Raw genomic sequence first — 9,735 nt, forward strand, 5'->3', positions numbered from 1 at the left:
GGCGGGGGCGGGGCGGGGGCGGGCACGCAGGGGGCGGGGCGGCGCGGCCCGGGTCGGTCCTCCGGGCGCCAGGCGCCGCTGCGGAGCGGGGCGGGGCCGCGTGTGTTTACATCCGGCCGGGGCGCGCCGCCACCGCCGCCGCCGCCGCCTGAGGTCGTTCGGCCTGGGTCCGAGCTGCCCGCACCATGGACACCAGCGACCTCTTCGCCAGCTGCAGAAAGGGGGATGTGGGCCGAGTGCGGTGAGGACCCCGCAGCCCCGGGAGGGTGCGGGGTGGGAGGGGCGCCCTCCAGGCGCCGCCGGCCCCGGCGCGTGCAGTGGACAGGCTCGGGACAGGCGCGCGCCTCGGCGCCGCGGCAGCCCTGGCGCCGGACCCACCACAGACCGCCCCCCAAGAGCGCCTGGACGCCCAAGCAGGGGGCTGAGGCAGTTTTCCGAACCGGGGTGTGCCAGGACGGAGTGCTGGGGGTGTTTTACTCCCTGGGATCCCGGAGGGCTTCCCGGAGGAGAGGACTGCTACGCGGAGCCGCGGAGAAGTGGGCGGAGAGGAGAGGATGGTCGCCCGCTGAGCGCTCAGGACCGGGAGGTCAGACCCCGGGGCGGGCCTAGGACTCCAAACGTGGCTCATCGCGCTGATGCGCTCCGAACTGGGAACCCCTAGGACCCAGAATCACTCTCTGATCCCCGGGGATTCGGAAACTCCTAAATGCAGTTAAAGCGAATCTGGTGCTGCAGTCGCCATAAAGTAGGGAGTGACGGGGTGCCTATTTGGGATGTGGGGCACCTCACTTCGTGGGCCCTTCCTTCTCTGTTCCCTGTATCTGACCCACCACTAGCTCCCTTGGGCTGGTTCCAGGTTTCCTGACTCCCACAGCGTCCCTGGTCCCTCCCTAGCATCAGGTGTCACCTAGGAGTTAGCTGATAACCCCTGAATGCAGCTCAAGAGCACTCTTGGTCCACCTTGGAGGTCTCCCCAGGCTTCCTGCTCTCAGTGATGGCTTCGTCACCATCCATGATGACCCCCCCCCCCACAGGTCCCACATGCCATCAGCTACTATGTCTCCTGACTTCTGCTTTCTAGAATCTGTTCACTTCTCTTCACTCTTCCACACCACCAGGACACCTGCAGCAGCCGTCTTCTTGGTTTCCCTACCTTCAGTCTCCCCTATCCAGTCTGCTGGCCCAAGCAGCCAGAGGGCTCTCGCAGAACAGATGCCCATCACCGCCTTCTCTCTCCCAGATGCCTCCAGGCCAGAGCCAGTCTTGGCCTCCTCCGCTCTGGGGTCCTGCTTCTGAGGCTCATTGTTTGCCTTATGAGTTCCCATCTCTACACCCTGTCTACCTATGTTGGTCCCTTTGTTTCAAATGCCTTTCCTGCTGTGGTCTGCCTGTCATCTGCCCTCACCTTGGGGAGACTTCCTTCAGCCAAAAGGGATGTTTTCTCTCTCCCCATTCCCTGGGTCTGCTCTCACAGACCATGAACCAGTCCTGACTCAGGCTCTGACCTCCTCCCCGCCTAGGTACCTGCTGGAGCAACGGGACGTGGAGGTGAATGTGCGGGACAAGTGGGACAGCACCCCCTTGTGAGTGCCAGCTGGGTGGGTGGGCATGGCAGGTGCGGGGCGGGGGTTTTCAGTCCTGGTAACTGCCTCCTGTACTCCTTCTTTCCCTCCCTCAGGTACTATGCTTGCCTCTGCGGGCACGAGGAGCTAGTACTCTATCTTCTGGCCAATGGTGAGAGAAGGGGCTGGGACTGTGTTTGTGTGCGTGTGGTTTGCATTTGCAGACACCCTCAAGTCCTGTCTTCCAATCAGTCCTACACACACCCAATCATCAAGCCCTGTCGGTTCTACTTGCGGAACCTATTTTGTGCCTTGTCCACTTCCCCATCTCTGCTGCCACTACCCAGCCCAACTACAACATCTCTCCCTGGCCCCAAAGCCAGCCTCCTCTGGTCTCCTGGCTGCCGCTTTTGCCCCACCTACAGTCTGTTCTCCATAATGCAGCCTGGTGGGTCTCCCAAGTCTGATAGGCTTAAAGTTCTCCAAAGACTTCCCGTCGCATTTAGCATAAAACTAGAATGCCTTGCCAGTCTTTGCACTTCTAAGTGATCTGCTCTTCCCTTTCTGGCCTCACCTCCTTTGGCTCCCCCATGTGCTCATTCTTCCAGCCACACTGGCCTCTCTGGTGCTTCAGCACTCCAAGTTCACTTCTACCTCAGGGCCTTTGCACTTGCTCTTCTTTCTGTTTTGCCTGCCCTTTCTCAGATCTTTGCATGGCCGACTTCCTCATTCCATTCAGGTCTCTGCACATTGTTATGGACACAGTGACCTTCCATGGCCTCCCTACATGGCAGCCACAACTACTGTTGCCTTTTGTCTTGCTTTCTTTTTCCTCATGGCACCTGACATTTGTTAACCTGTTTATTGGTTATGAATTCTCGTCTCTACACCCCGTCTACCTACGTTGGTCCCTCTGCGTCAAACGCCTTTCCTGCTGTGCTCTGCCCGTCGTCTGCCCGCACCGAGGGGAGACTTCCCTCGGCTGCTAGAGCAGCAGTTTGGTCACGATAGAGATTTGTCTGTTTACGGCTGCGTCTCCAGTGCATAGACCAGGGCGGTCTCTGGCCTGCTCTGTTTGTAGTCTGTGGCATACCCAGATGTGCCTGTGTGTGTTGGCCCTGTCAGAGAAGGTGCTAGTGCCAGAGTGGGCCCAGGGTAGTTTGGAAGGGGCTCCAAATTCCAGGGCTGGGCCCTACATTTGGGAAGGTTGCAGGGGGAGAGATGAGGATTTCCCCCAGAGCCTACCCCAGCCGCAGTGTGCGTGTTCCTGACCCTGCTGACTGACGAGCCCTGCTACCCCCAGGAGCCCGCTGTGAGGCCAACACGTTTGATGGGGAACGCTGCCTTTATGGGGCACTGAGCGACCCCATCCGCCGGGCCTTGCGCGATTACAAGCAGGTGACAGCCTCCTGCAGGAGGCGGGACTACTACGACGACTTCCTGCAGCGGTGAGATGGGGTGCAGGGCTGGGTATGTGTGGAATAGGGCGGTGATGTGGGGCTGAGGGCTCCCCTGCAGGGTGGGGTGGGGGCCGTGGTGGTGAGACCGGGGGCAGGCGCATGCTGAACACGCCCCCACCCCCCTGCTTACCCCTCCCCAGGCTTCTGGAGCAGGGCATCCATAGCGATGTGGTCTTTGTGGTGCACGGGAAGCCCTTCCGGGCACACCGCTGTGTCCTGGGCGTGCGCAGTGCCTACTTTGCCGGCATGCTGGACACCAAATGGAAGGGCAAGAACATCGTGGTCCTGAGGCATCCACTGGTCTGTCCCCCCCAGGGGGGCAGAGGGACTGCAGGGGGCTTGTGCTGGGGGGCCACCTCTGACCTCTCCTCCTGGCTGTCTCTGCCTACAGATCAACCCTGTGGCCTTTGGGGCCCTGCTGCAGTACCTGTACACAGGTGAATCTCTGGGCCCAGGGTGGGCGGGGAGGGAGGGCGTTTCTGTCCAGCCTCAGACCCCGCTGTGGTCTTGGGCCCTCCTTCTACCTCCTGGTACTTACCCCTGCAGTGTGGGGCGGTTCCAGCTGCTTCCTGGGTGGGCTGGGAGACAATGAGCTGGTGTGTCTGCTCAGGAAGAGCTTGTCCCACGTGCAAACTGAGCCCTCTCTGGTCTGCCCTGAGGCCTGTAGAACTCAGGCGGTAGCTGCTGATGGGAAAACTAAGGCAGGAGATAGACCCAGGAGTCCCAGTGCTAGGGATGGCGGAGCGCTCCTCTCGGGCGCCGAACCTCCCATGCCGCACCCAGGCCGCCTGGACGTTGGTGTGGAACACGTTAGCGACTGCGAGCGCCTGGCCAAACAGTGCCAGCTGTGGGACCTGCTCAGCGACCTGGAGGCCAAGTGTGAGAAGGTGTCCGAGTTTGGTGCGTCCAGGTTTAGGGTCCAGGGCGTCGGGTGGGAACTGCCGGGGCCCACCTGGCTCCCTGAAGCTGTGCTCTCCCCTCCACAGTGGCATCCAAGCCAGGCACGTGTGTGAAGGTGCTGACTATTGAGCCGCCCCCAGCAGACCCCCGGCTTCGAGAGGATATGGCCCTGTTGGCCGACTGTGCCCTGCCCCCTGAACTCCGTGTAAGCACAGGGTGTCCTGGGATGGGCCCAGTGTGGACATAGCTGTGGTAGACAAGTCTTGCTGTCTTGTTCAACCCTTGTGTGACCTGGAGCCAGTCACTTCCTCTTTTCTTCTCTTTTCTTTTCTTCTCTTTTCCCTTCTCTCCTCTCCTCTCCTCTCCTCTCCTCTCCTCTCCTCTTCTCAGATCTTATTTATTTGAGAGAGAGAATGAGCACAGGATCAGTGGGAGGGACCGAGAGAGAGGAAGCAGGCACCTCTGCTGAGCAGGGAGCCCCATGCAGGGCTTGCTCCCAGAACCTGAGGCCATGACCCAAGCCGAGGGTAGATGCTTAAGCAGCTGAGCCACCAGGTGCCCCAGTCACTTCCCTTTTCTGAGCCCTCTTTACTTCTGTTGATGTTTGTGTCATACTCAGATCTTCAAACGGGGCAGCAGTCCACCCCTTGGGAATAGAGCTAGAACAGGCTTTAGGCTGGGACTGCCCCCTCTCCCTTGTCCCACCTGCTCTGAGGGTGTCTTTTCTCCCTTCCGCCAGGGTGATCTCGGGGAGCTGCCCTTCCCTTGCCCTGACGGCTTCAACAGCTGTCCTGATGTCTGCTTCCGGGTGGAAGGTTGCAGCTTTCTCTGCCACAAGGTGCCGTCCCTTCCCCCCCACGCCACCACCCCCTTGCCTTAAGTCCCTGGCCAGCTCTCTGGGCATGGGCCCTGGCCCTTGCCCTTCCTGAGCCCAGCCTCCCCCAGGCCTTCTTCTGCGGCCGCAGCGACTACTTCCGGGCCCTGCTGGACGACCACTTCCGAGAGAACGAGGAGCTGGAGGCCTCAGGGGGCCTCCCGGCCATCACCCTCCACGGCATCTCGCCCGACGTCTTCACACACGTGCTCTATTACATCTACAGCGACCACACAGAGGTGCGAGGCCCCGGCGGGCCGTGTGCGCTGGGCCGGGCGGGCATGGCAGTCGGGACAGGGCCACAGCCCGGGTCCCTGCGGGGCTTAAAGGGAGGGGCTAGGTCGTGCTTGGCTCCGTGAGGCTGGTTTTCTAGGAGGCTGGAGAGGAAGTGTGGGACACATCTGGATTTGTCTTTCAGGCAGAGGGGGCCTCCGCCGGTTCCAGAGCAGGGGTGAGTGGCAGGAGCCACATAGGAGCACATGCCACCTGGGGTCCCTGAGTTCTCCAGTGGGAGGGTGGGGAGGGAGAGTAACCTGAATTACCGCAACAGTGGGGAGCCCTGAGCCTCCTGCGTCTGGATAGCGGCCCACACCCAGGGTTCTGGATTTCTGTCCCCTGTTCTCTTATTGCCTCCCTGGGTCTTCGGCTGCCCCAGAGTATCCCTAACGTGTGGGCGACATGGGCAGCTGGAGCTCGTGCCGAAGGGGTGTGGTGTGTGTGTGTGTGTGTGTGTGGTCACTGTGATAAACGGACCCCCCCAGCAAATAGTGACTTAAAGGAGAGAAAAGTTTGTTTCTCCTTCATGTCTGAGGTACGTGCACCAGGGCAGGTGGCTTGCTGCGACCCAGGTTGTCCCCTCCATCTTGTCACCTGGGGCAGGGCAAACCTCTGAGGACTAGGTGTAAGTGCCATGCGCCCAAGCATCTTTGTCCCGGCCGTTGAGCGCTGCCGTCACGCAGGGGCACCGTAGCCGCGGTGGAAGTGAGTGGGCGTGGCCGTGTTCCACTCACACTTCATTATGAAACACAGAGCGGGCTGGACCCGGTCCACAGCACCTGAGGTGTGTTCTCCTTTGCAGCTGGAGATCGGGGTGCAGGCTGACTCACATGTTAGGAGGAAGAGGAAGATGAAGCAAGCAGTTTCCTTAGTCATAGGCCAGGTGGAGGTCACATAACACCAGTTCTCCCGTGGCCCTGGAGAGAACTCACTTAGTGGCCCCACTTGCCAGCAGCGCAGGCTAGGACATGTGGCCTCTGGTCAGGAGGAGCGCACGGGGACAGGCTGGGCTGTGATGTTAGCCCCGTGCTCGCCTCACGTAGCACCCCAATCCTAAGCCCACCAGCCTCTCCACTTGGGCACCCTCTCCGGCCTCCATTCCTCCCGCCTCCTCGACTTCATTCCTCCCGCGGCACAGCTCAGCTCTGTGGACCCTGCCACCCGGGGTCCACGTTGGCCCGCTCCCCCTACTCCCAAGGGAGCTTTGCCACTGAGGACAGCTACTGAGTGGCTGTAAGCGTGGACTTGGGCTCCAAACCTGGTTTGACACCGGGCTGCTGTTCACAAGCTGTGTGCTGTTGCACCGCAGAGCTGGTTGCTCACCTGCTCTGTGCCTTAGTTTTCCCTTCGAGAGAGCAGGGGTGCTGACGGCTGTCCGAAGGTCTTGTGCAGATGGGTGTGTGTCACAGGCGAAGCGCCCGCCTGCTAAGCGGTGTGTGTGGCTTGGCTGTCCTAGCAGAGTCCTGCCCACCCTTCCTCCAGCCTGCTGCGTGTGCCCGTCGGAGTCTGGACATGAGCTGAGCAGCGCAGGGTCCTGGTGTGGGTGGGAGGGAGCACGTCAACACTTACTCCACCACCGTGGTGGGGGGCCCGTGCCTCAGTTTGGAGGAGCACCTTCTGTTTTCTGACCACCTTTTGAGGCAGGCATGGTTCACCTCCCAGAGAGGAGGAAACTGAGGCACACAGAGGTGAAGTGACTTGCCTAGGGTCCCACATCTAGAATTTCAGCACATGGGTCTGTGTGATTCTCAACTCAGCCTCTTTCCCCTGCGAAGGCCCTGCCTGAGGCCCGGGAACCCGTCTCCTTGCGCCTCTCTGGTCCCACGGTGTCTGCGGCAGTCTGGCCCCTGAGGCACGGGTGGTTGCTCCCGCCCAGCTTGCAGCCTCCACCGCCTCCCTAATGGCGCCCCGCCTTGCTGCCTCCTTGGTGACCTCGGGCATACCCTCCCTCACCCCTTCTTTCACTGCAGCTTCCCCCCGAGGCGGCCTATGACGTGCTGAGCGTGGCCGACATGTACCTGTTGCCAGGCCTGAAGCGGCTGTGTGGCCGCAGCCTGGCCCAGCTGCTGGATGAGGACAGCGTGGTGGGTGTGTGGCGCGTGGCCAAGCTGTTCCGCTTGGCGCGCCTCGAGGACCAGTGCACTGAGTACATGGCCAAAGTCATCGAGAAGGTGGGCCCGTGGGGGCCGTGGCGGGCAGGCTGAGGGAGGGCGGCAGGCATATGCTGAGCTGGCCTGTCCACAGCTGGTGGAGCGGGAGGACTTCGTGGAGGCTGTGCGGGAGGAGGCGGCGGCCGTGGCTGCCCGGCAGGAGACAGACTCCATCCCGCTGGTGGACGACATCCGCTTCCACGTGGCTAGCACGGTGCAGACCTACAGCGCCATCGAGGAGGCACAGCAGCGGCTACGGGCACTTGAGGACCTGCTGGTGTCCATCGGCCTGGACTGCTGACTGTCAGCACGTGGCGTGTGTGGGCAGCTCTGTGTGTGTGTGTGTGTGTGTGCACACGCATGTGTGCAGCTCGTCTTTCTGTTCCTTGCTTCCTTGAGAACATCGTGGTGGGCTGAGGGGGGCTCCGTGGGGTACCCCTCCCCCCACATGCCTGGTGGCCCCAGGGGAGGGTCAGGATGAGCCCCCTTCCCCAACATAAGCCAGCTTCCAAGGCCCTGGGGCTGGGTACCACTCAGGGAAACCTGGGGTGGGGGTCTCTTAGGGCCTCCCTCCCCCGGACCCCTTCACACCCCCGTTGTCCTGGCCCTGGCTTGTTTGCTTCCAAGCCAGGTCAGCCAGCAGGCTTCTCCCAGGCGTAGAGTCGGCCCACAGGGAGCAGAAAAGTCTGTGTGTGGCAATAAAGCTTGAATGAACCATGGGAGCCTGAGCCTCTGTCTGGGGGGGGGGGGGGGGGCAGCGTTGAGGAGGGCCAGGGAGGAGGCTCTGGATTTGGAGCCCCTCATCCATGCTGGGAAGGCCTCGGTGCCCAGCAGGGGCTCCTGGGGGCTGGGGGGAGTGTCTGTGGGTCTGCGTAGGCAGCCCCTCTGTGCAGGGGCCCTGCGATCCCCCAGCTGGGCCCAGCCTCTCCAGTGGTGGGGCTCCCCTCAGGCACAGGTTTTGCCTTGGGCTCCTCTTGGTGAAGTCCGACCCACCCACCTGCCCTCAGTGGTCCTGGGGGAGGTTCAGTGGGAGGCCGGCTGAGCGACCACAGAGGCTCCTTCCCCCTCAGACCAGGCAAGGACTAGTTTCTGAGCCAGACCTATTTCTAGCACTCATCTGTTGAGTACCCCCTGTATGCCAGAGGCTGTTCCTCTGGCTGCATGTCTCACCACGAGCACCTGCAGTTTACAGCTCCGGGGACTGAGGCTGGGCTGTGGGCAGGGCCAGAGGGGAGAGGCCCGGGTTAGCCCTGCAGCAGCTTGCTCTGCCATTCCAGGAGGAGGGCCAGGGAGGAGGGGTGGAAGTGGAAGGGGTAGGAGGAGGCCCAGTGACCCCAGCTGGCCCCGGCCTGGCTCCCTCCACTCCTTAGCCCACTGGCCACTGGTTGTGGGGAGCCTCGTGCCAGGAGGGGCTGAGGACTGACCTCTGCTTTCCCTCAGCCTAGAGCCAGCCTCCTTCCTGGGGAGGCCCCCTGGCCTCTGCCACAGGGGCTGTGACATTATCAGGGATGTCAGAGGTGGCTTTCTCAGGATGCCTTGTAGGCTGTCCCTCACCCCAAACCCTTGGGTCCTGAGGCCCAGGCAGCAAGCACCCTGAGGCCTGCCCCCTTCTTCCCTGGAGACAGCATGGGTATCCTGGCCCTCCCTGTAGTTGTCATTCTGCCCTTTGTGACTTTTTACTCTTGTTCGTCAGTTCCAGAACTTCTGGGGCCAGCTCTAAGGTCGGATGGGTCAGTTGAACAAGGTACCCAGTAGGTAAGGAGGTGATCAGCATGGGGGAGGGGAAGGGGAACTTGACAAGTGGACAGCAGTCCCTGCTGGGTGGAGGGCAGGGTTTGGATATGGGCCTGGGAGCCTGAAGAGGCCCGGGATGAGACGGGGAGGTCAGCGTGGCCAGAGCCCAGGCCCCACAGGGGCCAGAGTTCCCACCGTGGCTCATCCTCTTACTGCCTGGTCGCAGCTCCCTGCCTCAGTTTGCTCAGTTGTAAATCGGGTTGACTGTGATAGTGCCTGCCTCCTTGCTTGGGGCATTAAAAGCAAGTTCCTGGTACTTGGGGAGGGGCCCACACAGGCCCAGGGAGTGAGCCTGTTGTGTATTTGTGAAATGCTGGGCTCCACCCAAGGTGTGGAGGGAGGGGCGAGGAGGGTGCGGCAGGGGTTGACTTCAGCTTTGCCAGGTCACTCGGCTTGGTCTGGGCACCCAGACAGGAAGGGTGGGGCCAGGCTGGTGGCCTGAGAGCCACAGGTCCCACCTGAGACCACACACTAACTCCCATGTGCGCCAAGGTTATGTAGTAAGAGGTTTAAACATTAAAAAAAAATTTTTTTTAATTACAGTGCATTTTTTTAAAGATTTTATTCATTAGAGAAAGAGAGCACAAGTGGGGGGAATGGCAAAAGGAGAGGCAGAGAGAGAATCTCAAGCAGACTCCATGCTGAGCACGGAGCCCAGTGTGGGGCTTGATCCCACGACCCTGAGATCATGACCTGAGCCCAAACCAAGAGTCGGATGC

The 9,735-nt window shown here is 61.2% G+C and overlaps 1 protein-coding gene across 3 annotated transcripts; it reads left to right on the forward strand.

Moving 5' to 3' along the window:
- Window positions 1-90: 90 nt before the first annotated feature.
- Window positions 91-7,939, forward strand: ABTB1 (ankyrin repeat and BTB domain containing 1). Of its 3 annotated transcripts, XM_040628363.1 has the most exons (13): window positions 91-241; window positions 1,521-1,583; window positions 1,679-1,734; window positions 2,866-3,010; window positions 3,163-3,322; window positions 3,414-3,459; window positions 3,806-3,922; window positions 4,009-4,127; window positions 4,662-4,760; window positions 4,868-5,035; window positions 5,215-5,247; window positions 7,043-7,243; window positions 7,317-7,939. In XM_040628363.1, exons 1-13 carry the CDS (start codon window positions 186-188, stop codon window positions 7,521-7,523), a joined length of 1,470 nt encoding a protein of 489 aa, XP_040484297.1. In that variant the 5' UTR covers window positions 91-185; the 3' UTR covers window positions 7,524-7,939. The 3 variants fall into 3 exon arrangements, with proteins under 3 accessions (XP_040484297.1, XP_040484298.1, XP_040484299.1); XM_040628364.1 differs by lacking the exon at window positions 5,215-5,247; XM_040628365.1 differs by lacking the exon at window positions 3,806-3,922.
- Window positions 7,940-9,735: the final 1,796 nt, after the last annotated feature.

This window comes from Ursus maritimus, unplaced genomic scaffold (genome assembly GCF_017311325.1).
Source record: "Ursus maritimus isolate PB19 unplaced genomic scaffold, ASM1731132v1 scaffold_14, whole genome shotgun sequence".
NCBI classification, from domain to species: Eukaryota; Metazoa; Chordata; class Mammalia; order Carnivora; family Ursidae; genus Ursus; species Ursus maritimus.